The sequence below is a fragment of the Molothrus aeneus genome, chromosome 2, assembly GCF_037042795.1.
Source record: "Molothrus aeneus isolate 106 chromosome 2, BPBGC_Maene_1.0, whole genome shotgun sequence".
Classification (NCBI taxonomy): Eukaryota; Metazoa; Chordata; class Aves; order Passeriformes; family Icteridae; genus Molothrus; species Molothrus aeneus.
In genome coordinates this window covers 92,613,070-92,630,215 of record NC_089647.1, presented here as the reverse complement: position 1 = coordinate 92,630,215, position 17,146 = coordinate 92,613,070, and the positions used below count along the sequence as shown (strand labels likewise).

The following is a 17,146-nucleotide window of genomic DNA, read 5'->3' as shown; positions in this document are numbered from 1 at the left end:
ACTCTTCCCATTAAAATTATGTGGAAACAGATAGGCAGGATGAAGAAAGAGCCAAAGAATAAACTGTCATTTATTTTTTAGGATTCAGGGTAACAATTCAGCCATTCCAGATTTCTGATTTTGTAATCTACAGATACAAATACATTATGTTGAGATATAGATTTTGACCCCTAACTAGGTAAGTAACTAAAGGAGCTCTTTGGCAGAAGAAAGAAAGATATCATGTGAGTTTTATGAACAAATGTTTTAAGACATTTAATGAAATCAAAAGTATATAGGTGAGAAAAGAGATTATCAATGGTAGTTGACTACCAGATTTTATATCCACAAGAGGCGCATTGGTCTTTTCATTCTGAATACTTTCTTCTGTTAGATTACCTTTTCTTAACCTCATTGCAAATAGGAAAACTTCCACAGATGTCTGTATATAGCCCTGATATGTCAGATCCTCTACTGTAGCTTCTTTATTTGCTAAACACATATCCAAGGCTTTTACCAGCAGCAACACAGATCACCTTGGAGCAGAGGCTCCAGTAAGGCTCAGGGAGGAGGTTAAGTTTTGCAATCAAAAGTGGAAAGTAAAATGGGTCAGTAAGAAAGCTAGTTCTCATGGGCTTTTTCTTGACTGAAATAGAAAGGAAATGGTGGGTGAAGCATCTGACCAAGCAGTTAGCAGTAAACACTTTTATCATCAAATGCAATTCTTTTTCCAGTTTGCAAATCTCTTACCCATTCTTCTTACTTTTAAGGAAATACCAGTCCAGTCCCATGAAGCAGTTCTGAAAAATTGCATAGCAAATTTCCACATTTAATATTTCCACTACAGTCATTTGTCTAACAGTCAACTCTGAAAATTGAGCCAGGGCTGTAAAGGTTATACTGGACTGGACTTACCCATCAACAGGTTTGATAAATGCAGTGTCAGCCAATCTGTGCCATCACTGATAAACCTGTGCAAATCCATTCCTTCCAAATCATGCTGTCAGGGATAATTCCATGCTTCCACTTCTTGGTAGATATTTCTAATTGTGATTTATATAATTCTGCAGGAAGAATTTAAATTCATCTTTCTTGCTTTCTTTATTATATCTGATTCTGCAGGCACAAGAAGATTTTAAAAGGCCATTGAAAACCATCGCCAACTTCATCCCTCTCAAGGGAAAAAAGAACTCCCAGGATCTCTTAAGTATTCACTTCAGAACCAGATCAGCATGTCTGAACCATGTCTGAACCATGACTGTAAACAGAACAATGTCTGTAAACAGTTATCAGAGCAAAACAAAGTTAACAAATTCATTTGATAAAAGCAGTTCAGACACAGTCAAACGTTTTTAAGTTATTACAGACAACATGAAACAGGAATAAAATCTCAATGGTTATGCTCACATTTTGGGAAGCCCTGGCACCATTGCAGTGCACTGAAGAAAGTCCAGATGCTGCAGCCATGTGAACAGCTGTACAGCTGGTTTCTGTCAGTCCCCTCCCCACGAGCAGAGTAATGCCATTGCACTGCTGCTGGTTCAAAAGTAAAAAAATCTTTCCTACATTGGCTGGCTGATTTGTTCTTAGTGTAATAGGCACAGATGAGTTCTCAGAAATACTGGTTGCCTATCTGAAGTATAATTAGCAACCTTTAAGGCTTACCAGTCACAAAGAATAATATGTTCTTAAGTTTCCTGAGTCTGCCAATTTACGTAGGTGAGTAAACTAGACAGGTCAAATAACTGGCGTGGTTTATAAATAGACTAAAAAAAATCTCCATATATAGACTAGTATCCAGACTTTCTATTGTTTCAAGCAAATGATATCATTATTTGGATGTCTTTCCAAAACTGAAAACGACTAGACTTCGGAAACCAGAAGTAGTTAAATATAGACATTGCTACTCTAATGAGTGAATGCTGTGGTTCATTATTATGCTACTAGTATGTGAACAAATGTCTTTCTGTTCTTAGGGATGGGAAAGGAGGTTTTATTCTAGTCATATAAGATATTGCACAAAAGCCAAATTCAGATTAAGAGTTGATAGGCTTTAACTTCATTCCTTTATGGAAAATATTCCAGTGTAACTGCACATATCAAGATCACACTGTTCACTAACTTGCACCTTGCATAAGCTCTGGGCAGATCAAATACAAAATGCACAGTGGTTTGCATAAATAAAATACTAGAATAAAAATTAAAAATTAAAAGAGAAACAATCTGTGCTTTTCAGTGTCCCTAACAAGTGATTACGTCTACTTTGGCAAGTCACAATAAAATCACAGAATTAAGTCAAAGGACTTTTTTCATTGCTGATAACTAGAAAACACTTCTGATTTCTGTAATACTGGTTTTTAAATGACCTAAGTAGCTTCTGTGGAGATGCATTTAATTCCTAGGGGTGGGGTGTTGAGAACAAGGACTCATGTTAAGATGTCCCAGAGAGACATCTTAGTCTAAGACCACCATCCTTTTAGATGAGGAATGTCATCTTGCATGTTAGATGAGAGTCTGCTGTCTCATAAGAAAAGGTGATAGTGAAAGAATACACATCTCCAAAAGTATGGCTTTGCAAAGATGGGGTGAAGATTAATAGGATACCAAATTTTATCTTACCAATACGGTAAGGTAAATTTTACAGTAGTTACTGCTGCATCCTGTACCTTTCTCTCAGATTTAGCAAAAAAATCCTATTTGAACAAAGAACCAGGTCACATGAAGTCCCCTAAATTTAGGCATCTACATATTCAGGTGTCTGAGTTCTCATTATAATCAAGGAAGCCAATGGGCCTGCCTTAACTAATAGTAATAATTAATGTAGGTATCTTTGCTTACCTTTATTAATACATTTTCAGCTTCAAAATCTTACTGGGTTCATACCTGCGGGGTATTTTTTTCTGCAGGCAAACCCAATTCTGGCCTTGGTAAAACAGAGCAACACTTTTATTCTCTTTTTGTAATAATTGTGGGCCATAGGTATCACTTCATGGCTGCTTAATATTTGCCCCTTTGTAAGATGTAAGAGACATTTTTAACCATGGTTGCACACTCTTCAAAGAGCTTCATGTTCCTGCAGTATCACCTGTCTCCTGCTACCATATATTCAAGCCTCAGCTGATGACTAAGACAAAATTTGTCATTTCTTTAGGCAGGCTCAAATAGAGAAGTGCCAGATGATATTTTTCTTCCTTTTCTGGATGCAATTTTGTTCCAGAAAAAAGCCTTTTGCATCTTATCCCTCCTTCATTAGCTTCTGAAAGCTGGAGCACTTTCATGCAGAGACCTGGGGCAGCCTTTAGGATTCCTTTCCCATGGCATTAAAGACTCTTCAAAAATAAGCGGGAGTACTATATTTTTCTATAGAGGTGACTTTTTAAATTGTTTGTCATTTTAAAATGTTTTAACTGGGTTTTCCTATCTTATATTCATCTTTTGTAGCATAACGTCTAATCACCTTGTGACAGAAAAAAAAGGAAAAATATGGCTGAATTAACTTCATTACCTGTAAAATATGAGACTTCCATTCTCACACTTCTTGACAGAAAACCGTGTCACAACATATGCTGCTTGCTTCAAAATGTGCCATTTGCAAACAAACTCATGTTGGACAACTAGGCAAGACCCCTGGAGAGTTATTAAAATATCTGTGCTTTATATGTAAGCAGCTTTTAAGCATTTCTCATTGCCTGGCCTCTTAAAGACCTTTTTTTTTTTTTTAATGCCTACTATATCACAGCTGCTCTTTCTGGATTTCATCTGGTTTTCTGGGTAAATATGTGTTTGGATGAAAGCCACAAAATTAGAAATGGTTTTATGGAAATGTGATGGATAAGTTCACACTGTATCATATCTGGCTTCTGCCATTGTTCCAAGGCAGTGTCTCCAGATGGCAACAAGAGGACTTTAAAATCTGAAGGGGTACAGTAAATAGTACCTCAAATAAAGTGAACATGTGGAGCTGTGAAGTTTCACTTTGAAATGAAACTATGCAGCCTTCAAATCAAGGCTGCATGCCAGGAGGTTCATATAATCAAGAGTAACAAGCAAGTCCATAAGAGGAAAGTCTTTTATAGCTTCATTTCTGAGATACAGAATTCATGCTTCGCATCGCTGGTTTCAACATACTTGCTGAGACACCCTTGTGAAGACCAGTTTCTGTCTCTTAGGGTCTTCTCAGCATTGGGGACTTTAAATTCTTGCCCTTCCTTTCCTCACCCCAGACATCAAACAAAGGCATCCCAGACCCTGGGAGGAGTAGTGCTTTTGGTTACTTCTCCTTTGTTGCCATTCCCACGCCCATCAGGACTCAGAGCTGAAGCAAGCCGCTTGCTTTCTTGGCATCCTGCTTCCCAGTTTTCTTGATACACTACCTGAGAGGGAGAGGGCATTTGAAACTTCACAACAGTTTATAATAAATAATTGATTGCCACAAGTACAGCTCTTCTCATTGCATTGGGAGGACCCCATTAGGCAGTGGTTAGGAGACCAGCTCTCTTCATACAGATGGTGGAAAGTATCTTTTTGTGTTCTTCCTGGGACCAATTTCCTCATCCAGAGTTTTTTCATTGAAGGATATGTAAATACATGGCTCCCCCTACTTTTGGTGGGAAGTGTAAACATTCATAAGATTTTGAGGTCACGCACTAAATTATTCTGGTTGCCCTGCATCTAGTCTGGAAAAGGTTCTGGCTCTCATTCAAATATGAAAGAAAGAATTAGTTCTTAGTGAAATAATTCTCAGAACAGTTGGAGAGAGGATCCACACCCACATCTTTTCCTTCCTCTCTGCCTGTGCCAATTATCTCTCCCTTTCCCTGGACAATTAAGGTCTTCACAGTGGTCTTACTGTGCCATGCACTAGCGGGACTGTTAGCAGGCGGTTTCCGATGGCTGATTGCATCTTTGACATTGTAGCTCTGAGGAGAGACCAGGCCTGTTCCTGGGCAATCCAGGCCTTCTCCACTGACAGCATTCTCAATACTTATTTTGAGTGGTTGTTTATACATATTTCTAGAGAAGTAAGTTTGGTAACAGGCAACAAATGTTTTCAGCTCTTAAAGGAGTAAAATGTTTGGTTTGAGCAAAGACAACTGTGCTGTCACATTTGAATCTGATGAAGTTCTTCTCTATCTGGTGATGATCAGCAGCAGGAGTACTCTGTCATACTCCTACTTTATTTTTTCTTCTTTCTTTTGAAGGAAGCAAAAAAATAATGTTTCTAAGTCAGGGCTGTATAAACCAAATTTGAAATTAATGTCGGTATCAACAGCTGAAGGTCAAATGTGAAAGCAGAGGTTCGTACTGGAGGTGTGGCCTGGTCTGGTCTCCCTGGCACTGACACAGAGGCTGACTCTCAGGCATGCCAGGAATTCCCTCGGGACTTCCAGGCTGAAGCCTCACTGGAAGCATCTGAATGTGCTGCTCCAGTGTGCTGTGCATTGCCGCACTGCAGGGGCATGCAGTATGTCAGCACCTCAGTCCTAGCTCAGTGCTTCTGCAAGCTCCTCAAACTTCTAAAACATGCCTTGGTGAAACTTGGGTGAACAGAATGGGGCTTGTCAGCACAGAGGTTAATGCACAACTACAATGTACAAAACGTTATCAAAGAAGATGTCGGTGTATGGAGTCTTTGATTGCAAGTTGCAATATTTTCATTATAATTTCCGTAATTATTTTTTGAGCTGTATGTAAGGAAATGGCTTATATTTCCTGGTCTTTCTGTACTCATAGAACTGTACTTTGAGGTCTGTCTCTGGTTGCTTTTGTTCTTTGTTAGAATACCAGCCCTTGAAGTGGAGGTACTTGAATGGGCACGCAGAAATGACAGCTATCCAAATGTGGCCAAGATTAGCAACAAATAAATCATTAACGTGTGGAAAAGTTTAAAGAAAAGTGCATATGTATTTCTGTGTTTTTTAAGAGCTTGGCTGAAAGAAACTGCATTTAAGTTGTCTTTTTTTGGCTGAAGATGTGTAAATAGAGAAATAATATTGTTTGGAGACAAAAAAATTATGAGAAAGCAAGAGGGCAGAAAAATTTTTGTGTTGGGACACACACATTGTATGCTTGCTATACATAAAAATGAGAAATATTTACACTAGGCAAATATGCAAGCTTTATAAACATAGGTGGCACTTACTTACATGTTTTCTCTTGCTTTTGTTTGAGCAGTGTTCATGTTCCTTGAACATGATGAATATATTCATCCCAGCCCAGTGGCTGGGTAAGCCAGCTCTGGAGATGCTTAGCTTTGAACAGTGTGACCTGAGCGGTGTTAGATGTAACTTAAGATTTGCTGATTAAAGAAAACACCTCTAAAAACTTAGCATTTCTTTATTTGGCAAAGCAACTTATCACTGTTGTTATTAGTAATTATTCACAACCACATCACTGCAAGAAACAGTGAATTACAATTCTGTATCTTCTTGTTATTATAATTTGTACAAAATCACTGTAAAAAAATCTGATAAATTACACAAAAGGGCTATTAAGTTGTAATTCCACTGCCTTTGCTCCTGCAGTTGGTATTCAGGAGTAAGTCTATCCTTCCTTACAAGCTTATCCCTTCTTACCCCACCTTCCCACAGGGACATGCCTGGCCAAGAGACCTGTGGTCTCTCCCCATGGGGGCTCCCAATGGGCTTGTGCTCACAAGTCAACATCACTGCTGCCTGCAGATGTCCCGGCCCTTGCTCTTAGTATATCCTCACCACTTTCATTCTTCACCTAATTTGATGCCCTCTTCACCTTTTTTTTTTTCCCCCAAGTTTTTCCCACCCCTGCACTACTATTTCCCTGCCTGTACTCCTCCCAGATAAACAACCTACTCTTAATTTCTTTTCCCTCATTGGTCCCATATTTTTTACACTCAAAAGTTACTTTTTCTGACACCATTACCTAGGCAATATTTTCTCTAATATGGTATTACCATTACAGTTGGCTGAATGAGACAGCGTTGCCTCCAAGGCCTGCATTCTGACCCTGTGGGTCTCATTGGGAACATTAATGTTACACATTTCTGGACAGAATTACCATACTTTACTCTTGATTCTCCAACCTAATTCTAATTAAGCAGCACCTCACCTTATGCACAGAGAGCTTGCACACCAGTGCAATGGATGAGCTCATTTTGTGTTTGCACATATGTCTGCTCTTAAATAAAGTTCTTCACACTCAGTGTTCCCATCAAAGGATGTGTAGCTTCCTGTGAGAGTGAGACTTGGGCACTTAGCACAGGATTCATCTCATGTGAGCTGGACATCTGCTCTGTAGACACATCTCAGCCAGTTACCCTATGCTACATCTCTAATCCCCTTACCCTCCTATGATGAGATTTAGGTGTGGTATCTGAAATAGATCTGATGAGAGTCTCTGGGTGATCTAAAACAGCAGCTGGATGTTGTGCCTATATTGCATAAATCTTAAATTAGATCCTGTAAACCCCATTTCAAGACTCTGGCTAAACTCTGGACTTCTTAGAGATTGGTGTGATTATGCATCATCCAAAACATGAGAAAGACTTGCAGCTGAACGGCTTCTCAGCAGACACCTTCATACTTGAAGGCCAGTTCTTCCAGACTACACAAATCCTAGAATATCGTTCTGGTACACTTGTCTTCGTTTAACTGCATACTGAGCTAGTCAGGAGATCCATTTCCCCATCCTTACACTTTCTGCAGGGGGTGGATCTCTCTGTGGAAGCTACCTCCACCCACCTTTGTGGTTGAGAGAAAGCGGTAGGACCTTTCTGGGAGAGATGCAGTCCATCAGTTTTAAATTCCAGTGTAAGGATGGGATGAAGCATGTCCTAGATGTGACTGTTCTTGCCACTGACCAAAAAGGCTCCTGCTCAGTTCAAAACAACTACATATGGTTATCACCATTAGTGTTATGTTTCCAGAAATCTGTTTTCCTCAGGACACAAATAGTTGAGGACTTCAAAGTACATTGTCCATTGCTAAATTTGAAACTTTCAGGTTTTTGCATTCTAATTATTGACTGATATATGTCCATTTGATTTCCCTTCATTTCAATTGTGGGTCCATGGGTATAGTTGTTTTTAGCAAAGTTCTACAAGAATCCTTTACAGACTTATTTTTGAATGTTAACAAGCTTGTAAACCATACTGTTTTAGACTGTAATTCCCAGTAATGTAAGCTCAAACAGTGTAGCAACCTTAAAAAAATTATAAATATTGTAGATATTGTAATAGTGGAAGATAGTAGAAAATGCTGCATGTGACTAAAAGTTCCCAGAGTCATTCCACTAGCAGTTGAAAAGTGAAGAGGTGGAAATTAGGTAAAAAAGAAAGCCCAAGTATAATCAAGAAGAGGTATCTTACTGCTGGTCTCAAATGCTTTCCCATTAGGTTCCCTACTCTTGGAGAATCTTCCAGATTTTTCTTTTCATTATCTGCAGAATCTGTGTGCATAAAAGGATACAAAATGAAAAAATAATGAAAAAAAAAAAAGCTTCCTAAAATTGTGGAAGAAAACAATTGTTTCCCCATATTAGCTGCTGGTATTGTTACAGCATGCAAATTAAAATATTGGATGGTGGATAGTACACAAACAATAGACCTTGAACTTCCATTTGAAATAAGCATTAGCAGCCTCCTCCATTTTTTTCTTACAAGTGCACAAATATCTTAACATAGTTCTGATTCATTTTCTATTTTCTCCTTGACAACAGTTTACCAAATTTAGAGTCACTATGCTATTTAAAGAAATAAACTTATTGTTCTCATTATTTTTTTCTCAGTAGGCAAAACTGAGAATCCACATGATCAAATTACTGTATCTGTCTGTTACTCTTAGGCTGGGATATGCTGTTGTTTACAACACTGACAAAAACAGATTCTAAAAGTTCAGAATTGATTGTTCCCAATGGCAGCACTACATAGCACAATTCTCCTTAAAGTATACCCACATCCTCCAGAGGAGTATGATCACACAGGCCATTCATCTGCATGGCATCCCTAAAAATTAATAGAACTATACTCAATTTCAGAGAAGTAACTGTGGGGGAAACTCTGTTAAATGAAGGATACTGAGAAAAAGATGCACATTTCATCTGCAAATAGGTTAATAAGAAATCAACTCCATGGAAATATTTAACTCAAAAATGGACCAACCTGAGCAAACTGCTGGAGTTTATAAAATTATCTTGATTTAATATTTCCTCTAAACAATAGCTTAAACATAAATCAGAACTCATGACATGACACAGAATTCTGCTACATCCGTGAAATAATTTCCTGAATAAAACACCTAACCTAGGTCAGGGCATGGTTTCAGTTTGGTGGACTGCTTTGTTCAATATGAAAACCCTACCTCCTCAATTAAACATGAGGATTAAATATAAAGCTGAAACAAAAGTGCTTTAGTATATAAAAGTACTTTAGATACAGACATGAACCTTCTCATGACAAGCATAAAAACTTGTTTTGGGAACTTTGTATTTCTGTGTATCATAAGATTAAGAGTCTGCTGTACAAATATGACCAAAGCAGGACTTAGGTAGTGCTTGGTGCCTGCTCCATACCTTTTATTAATTTGACTGCCAGGGAGATATCCAAATCCTAGAGCTGTGTTTTCAGGTAGTGTGAAGGCAGAAATGGATACCAGAGAAATGTGACTGAAAAACCTCAGGCGTTGAGTAGAGGATTGCTTAGAGCCCCATGGCAGCTTTGGTCCCCGCTGTTTTAGCTCCTTTAGTCAGCCCTAGAGGCAGGAATAGCAGCATCACTGTCTATTTATGAAACAACACAGCAGTTCAGAGCACCCATCCTGTTTTGGAGCCTTGTTTTTGTCCCCTTCACCTCCCTTTCAAGAGATGATGAGCTCAAGCTCTGAAGGAGGCAGAAAAGTGAAGGCACCATTTGCTTTAGCCAAGAGGAGAGCAAGTGACATGGAGCCTGACTCTGCACCCTACAGCTGGGTTGCCTTGAGGTTTCATGTGAGAAGCAGTGCATGTGAAATGCCCTGAATGAGAGATTCGAGTTTCCTGTAGCCACTAGACTTAGTCCTTCTCTCTTTTTCTTCTGACTGTATTAATTATTGACTGTAGGCCAAGTCAGGTTCAGAAATAGTGATGAGAAATCCCTTCCTTCTTTCCCAGATTACTTACTAGGCTGCTGGGTCATTTTCAGGGGGTTCCAGTGGGCTGCAGGCAGGTCTTCACAACATTCCTAATTATTAAGTTACATTTATAAAAGTCACACCACAGCATCTTTGCTGTTCAGGTTTCTGAACAAGACTGGCTGTGGCTGCTACATTCTGTGCAGGCACTTGCATGGAATATAATCTGAGTTTGCCTGCCTGTTGAAGTCTGTCCAAGGATTTCTGTGGAGCAGTGCATATTTCGTGATCCATATATTTGTGGTCCATGCCAATGAGGCAGGAGTTCAGGCAGGAGAGATATAACTGAAGACATTTACTTAAGCTGGGAGTGACTTCTAAATCACAGTGGTTGACTGCTAGCAAATTTTTTGTTCCTCCAGAATAGGTAGCCATAGAAGAGGAGAAAGCAGGAGTTTGGCTCATAATTTTGAACATGATACCTACATCTTTCTTTATGTCCACCAATAAATATTTCAAAATACAGCAGCCATTTGGAGCATGCACAGAAGGATGTGCTGCACTGTGACCTAGGACTTAGTCCATGTCCCTAAAGAATTCAAGCAGCTGCACTTCTGTGATGTGATATCTATTGCATGTGTCAGAAAGATACGTGAGATACTGCTCAACATCAAGCTGCAGTGTTTTGAAAATGTGGAGGGAAATAAATGAAGTAACATTATATTTCTTGATGCTGATCTCCAAGAACTGGACAGCCACTCATGGTTGCTTCTAAGCATATATTAAAGAGCTTTCAGCTGCAAATCCTCGATCTGATCCTGGTCTTTGCTTTAGCAGTTCCCAGCAGGTCTGCTAATCAAAGCTGATTGTGTTGTTTCAGATATTCTAGCTGATATCTTTTAACTTTTGTGTTACGTGTGTTCTGGTTTGCAGGGTGGAAAGAAATACACAGGACCATGTGGAGGCAGAGACTGCAGTGGAGGATGTCAGTGTTTCCCTGAAAAAGGAAGCCGTGTAAGTAACATTTTTTCCTGTAAATTGTTCTTGATGGTACAAGTTCAATGCTATATATTTTGCTATAGGTGGACTTGCACTAGACTGCTAAGAGTGCTAAAACCATTATTCTTTTTCAGGAAAAAGTTGTTGGTATTTCATCTTACTTTCTCACAGGCTTGCAGATTTGAAGAAATGGTTTGTTGTGAATGCCTTGTTATGATATGTAGCAGGCACCTATCTGAAAAGATGAGGGCCAAGGAATCTGACGGCCATGACAAGCTGATCAGATCAGAATGATGAAAAGATACCACATACATGCATGGGATACAGACATTTGATGATTTTAGAGATCTTTTCCAACCTAAATGATTCAATAATTCCGTGATTCTAGATGATTTCCACTAGAGCAAGAAGGAGCCATGCCTGCAAAACCTGAAATCCCTGCTGAAAGGCAACTGTTTAGAATTCCTGGCATTATGTTGTGGCTGACAGTCTGTTCTTCATTCCAGGAACTAGTGAGGAATGAGGCAGAGGAAAGGAGATGGGGTGGAGGGGATTAGCCACCTGCCACAAAGAGCACTGAGAAATAGGGCAGGGCTCCTATCCTGTATGGCTTAGAGCCCTGGCTGGCAGGCTCCTTCTGTACAGCTTGGTCTTCTGCAGCTGAGACAGTGACTCAGCCTTTTCCATCCACCCATCTCTAAGAATAGGTCAGGCAAGAGATGTGGTGGCAGGTCATGTGCTTGTTCTGCTATCACAAACCTCATAAGATTTTTCAGTCCTCTGCCTTCCCTCCACACAGCCAGCCACCAGTTCCCATTCCCATTCCCATTGCATTCCTCAAGCTTGACTCCACGTCTGAGTGGAGGGAGAGGTGGCAGGAAAGTCACAGTGTAGGTGGGAGGGAAGGAACATTGCTGTTTACAGCAGAAGTCCTGATGTCTCCATGGAAGTCAGATGATCCTGGGGCCACCATGCCATGGGGACTGTTATGGTTATACTCCCATGGCCTGACCATGAGCTGCTCATGATCTGCTTTCCATTACAATAACCCAATGGCAACCTGATGATCTGAGGACAAACAAGCCATCCCCTGAGACACAGCTTCCCATGGGGCTCCCTCCAGCTGTTACTGCCTTACCCTCATCATCCAGCACATGAAGTTTGGCGAGTGCCTCCTGCCACTTCCCACTTTTTTTTTATTTTCCCACTGAAAATCAAAAACTGATGCTGTAAGATGCTCACTAGAGTTCATGAAAATATCTGTTGCAAAACTACCAACTTTGAAATGTTTTTCATGCTCCTTATTGACTGAATGACCTTGAATTTCAAGTTGCCAAATATGAAAGAAAAAAGAGGTAGTTAAACAAAACTAACTGCACAGGTTGGAAAAGCTGAAAATGTGAAAATACCACAGTAGAGAAGCAGTCAGGTGCCACTGACAAGAAGCTCCCTGTGAGTTGCTTCCTATCTAGATTGGGAAAGTGAGGGCAGATTTTATGTACTTGCTTACCACTCTCAGTTTTACCTCAGGAAAGTAAGTAAACCCACTTACTAATGAGGTTGGCTTCCCTTTAAATAGATGCTCAAAAAGAGAAAAAGGACATGCTACAAAACATAAGTTATATTTTACTGCTTGTGGTTAATTGTGCAAGATGTGAAAAAGTATTGGAAAAGGGGATTTACAGAATTTTACACTTCAAAAATAATACTTTATCCCTCTGTATTTTACCTCTCTGAAATGATACACCTTATTCTGATTTAGCATACACTGCCTGTATTTTGTGTCTGCTGATCTCTTCAGATGTCACAACCTCTGTTAAACATCTGGTTTAAGGAACAAGATTGGCCTTTAGAGTCTAGTCAAGTTTGGCATAGCTTCTGGTCTCATGCTAATCCTCAATGGGAATATTTATTTTCACAAAAGCTCAGTATAATCTGGCACGGCACACGTTCTCTGTTCGAGGTGACTCATTGCATGCACAATAGAGGTCCTGCGTGTTTGCACTTGTCAGAGTGCCTGAAGCAGTCTGGCAGAGCCTGCTTCTGCAGTGGCTCTCCAGCCCAGGTGCCACAGAGCTGTCACTTGCCTGCAACTCAGGTAGGAGCAGCACTGCAAGGGTCTGCAGCCAGCTGTCAGCCCTGCCATCCTCTGGAAATTCACCCTCTGTTAGTGACAGGTCAAAAAACAGGCAAATTAAAAGCATTTTCTTTGGATTGCTGCTTCTGAATGCACATCAGCATCTGTTGAATGAGGTGAATTCATTGAAGTGGTAAACAATTTCGAAGTGTGAAAGGAGTGAAGGTGTGAAGGAATTCCTGCTCTTTATTTATATATGCCTCTACTTCTTTTGTTGTGATTGTAGTCTTAAGATACAGCATTTAAGGAAATAGGCTTAGCTTTATTTGTTGTAGTAACTTTTGTTTTTTAAAAAGTATTTTTTTGCAAAATATGCCCACTGGTATCTCCTGGGACTCTGTGCTAGATGCAGAGAGACACTGTCAAGATGTGTGGAGATTCATCCTGGCTTTGGTGATCTGGGCCAGGTCTCCAGGTGCAGGGCATCTGGCAGCCCTGTGCTACTGTCTACACTGCTTTTGGTTCAGGACTGGTGGGGATAGGCACAAAGGCACAGGAAAGCTGAATCCTGCTTCACAGTGGCAGTTTCTAGAGGCAAAAGGCAACCTAGCACAAATCAGTGCACCCACCTAGCAGGCCTACTGGAAAGAGGTATGTGGTTTTAGGTTGTCTCTACTCTGTTTTGGCTGGGCTTGACCCTGCAGCTTTCACTGGGCTCAGACACAGCTTAAATCCAGTGATAACAGAAAAACAAAACAGCAGAAGCATCATCTGCCCACTGTAGTGGTGGGGGGAGCTGCTGCAGCTAAGCAAAAGCATCATCTAGCCTGCAACCTCCTGCCTCTTATCTGAGCTGCTCCCAGGGCTGTGAGGACACCTGCAAATGGCACTTTCTTCTTCATTCCCAAAAGGAAAGCTGGTCAAATCCAAAAGCAGAGAATCAAGACATTGTTAATAACTATGTTAGCAACTCACAGCAAATGTTGAGTTGTTTCTTGGAGAAGTTTCTCCAAAGAAATGTCTCTCAGGCCATACATGATCCCCCTGAAGTTCCCACCTCCAGTCCTGCTTTGTGTTCACATCTTCATAGCAGAAAGAGTAAAGGTCCTTCCATAAGCTGGTTTTGGTTTTCCCAGTCTTTATTGACATTTTAGTCTTTGTTCTTTTCACTTCAGCCCAGTTATGTTCCAGTTGTATTTACTGTTAGCTGGTTACAAATACCCAGTCTATCTAACCATACCTTGCCTCTAGGTAGATGGCTGGAGCTGGGGCTGCAGGAGCCAGGTTTGGGGACCAGCTTTGGCCCCATCTCCCCTTCTCACAGTGGGCAAAAACTCAGTGGAGTTGCAGTGCAAATCAAGGCTCCTGGAGGAGTGTTCAAATCCACATGACCAGAAACCATAGTATAAGCCTCAGTGGAGGACACAGAGTGAGAAGACAGAGGAAAGACAGCAGACTTTTCTCTCCGAGCAGATTAATCTTCTCATTTTCTTCTATGGCAACTTCTCCTAAATTGTTCTCCTACAACAAGAGACTCACCCGTTCCCTAAGGTGCATTTGGAGAACATAATATAAGGAGTACAGAGATGCCTGGGTGTGAAGGAAAAGAGTAAAGGGAAACACTGATAAGGTATTGAAATTCTGTTTTGAATGAAATGGAAAACCTGGATTAAATGAATTTTTTAAAATCTGGTTTTCTTTCTTTCTTTTTCCTCAAGATTTTTATTGCAGCTCCTAAAATCTTGAGATTTATAGTTCTTTGTAAACCATGCATTGCTCAGAGAACAATATATGTGCCTTAAAATTTGTTAAACATTAATGCACTTATGTAGGAAATGATAACTCCATTCAGTACAATGGCCAACTGTTTGATCCATTGAAGTTCATAATCAGCCTCACTTCATCACCAGCCTAGAAGGCTTTCTAGAAAGTGGAAGTGAGTAGAAATCTTTTTGATCTTTCTATAGAGTGAGAAATTGCACTCTTTTGTACTTCCCAAGTCAAGCGTCTAACAGTGCTCAAGCCATTTAGCCATTGTTTTTGCAAGGGGCTGGAATGATGGAAACTGAAATTATAAGACAGCTTTGTGTCCCCCCATAAAGGCCACTTCTTGGGAAAGCCCAGACATTTATTTTTAACCTAGACTGACATGAGTGTTCACTAGCAGTCCTTTACAGATAGCTGTTCTGTTGCTTTCACTGATGCAGTGGCCAAGGGTAAGCTATTACCAGTACACCTAAAATTACTTCTGTCTGCTTTTGGATGCTACACAGTTGGGAAATATAGTATGTGATATTTGCTTGCAAACATTTTCCGTACAAGTTTAAGTCTTAACACATGGGCTAGATTTAGATTTAGATTTAGATTTGTTTCTTTGTAATTAAAAAAAAACAACAAAATAGAACACACAAATATTCTAAAGTCAACTCCATTATTATATTTTAGGGAAATGTTTAAATCCAATAAAATAATTTCATCAACTGTTAGTGTTATTCTTGTATATCATAATTAACTGGCTTCCAAGCTGATATAATGGCAGTAGCTCCTTGTAAGTCTGTTGGTGTAAACTGATACATCTGATTAAATCTGATATTTAATTTTTTTTCCCACAAAATAATAACATTAGAAGCATCTTCTTAATTATTCATGTAGTTCACTATTCTGTTCCCAAAAGTGAACTACCATAAGAGATGCTATTTATAGGGAGCACAGAGTTCTGGCAATTTTCTGCAGTCCATTCACTTGCACCCAAGATAACCCAATTTAAATATTCCTTCAGTATCTGTGTTTCGTCCTGAATTTTTCCAGTCCTTTTTTGAAGCTACTGTAACTGTGTGTCTTTGCAACCTCCAGTGGCACTATTCAAATGATATAAATTATATAAATCACTGTCTGACCTGTTCTAAGCAAAGCTCCCTCTGGTTTCCTCAAATACACCCTGTTTCCAGTACTGGGAGATTTAGAGTAGGTCTGTGTTTAGGTTACTCACTGTTTCCCTAATTTTGTAAATCTCAGTTACATTGCCTCTCAGCTTTCTCTTCTCCAAAAGGGTGAGTCACTTTTTTGGTTCTCTTTTGAAGGTGACACTCTAGCCCTTAGTCCCTTTACTCTCTCATTCTGTGACAGACCAGAACTGTACCCATCCAGTTCGGTGGGGTCCTTCTGGAGGTTCCAGCCTGAGAAATCATCAGATCTCCTCATTCCTCAGCACCAGCATCATATTTAACAAATAAGAGGGATTAGTATCATCTACAGATACTCAGATGTTTCACAGTTCAGTCCCTTCTGTAGATCACATTGGAATCTTTGCAAAAACCAGTTACAGCATGTGTCTGAGAGGACCCAATGGTGTTATGTCTTCATTTTGAAATGTGACCATCAGGTGCTATTCTTTTCTTCCTATCCTTTAACAGCCTTCAGTCCATAAGAGCACCTCTCTTACAACCCCAAGATAATTTATTTTAAAAGCTTCAGTGAAGCATTTTATAAAAACAGTTTTGAAAATTCAAATACATTGTAGTCACTAAGGCTTGCTTTACCATGATTATCCTTGAGCTCTGTTATTGTGTTCCTTAAGGTGGACTACTGCCTTGCCAAGCAGGAAACTCAAATAAACTGGCCCACAGTTCTCAAAGTCTCCTCTTGAGCGCCCTTTCTACATGGAAGCTTGGTTGGCACCAGCCCACTGATGCAGTGGCAGTTTGTAATGCTGGGTCACACACTTTGGCCAGCAGTTCTGCAGTTTCACTCTTGAGTTCCTTCAGAAGTCATGGGTGAATGCTCCCACTCGTGTTCACTTAGTAACACCTGCCTTACCTGTTTTATCTACTACTTCCTTCATACTTATCTGAAATTATTCTGTCTCAAGGAATAGAGATCTTCTCAAGTACCTTCAGCAGTAAAGACCTCTGCAGAGAAGTCACCAAGTTTCTCTGCTATGGCCTTCCTATCAATGCCCCTTATGAGCTCTTGGCATCATGTGGTGCTGCTATTTCCCTTGATGGCTTTT

General features: G+C 40.0%; 1 protein-coding gene across 1 annotated transcript in view; it reads left to right on the top strand.

Moving 5' to 3' along the window:
• The window catches only part of COL4A2 (collagen type IV alpha 2 chain), a 141,725-nt gene that overhangs the window by 29,893 nt on the left and 94,686 nt on the right, over positions 1–17,146 (top strand). Inside the window, exon 2 of the mRNA XM_066545329.1 lies at positions 10,995–11,075. Within this exon, the coding sequence (XP_066401426.1) occupies positions 10,995–11,075 (81 nt within the window). The remainder of the gene's footprint in view (positions 1–10,994; positions 11,076–17,146) is intronic.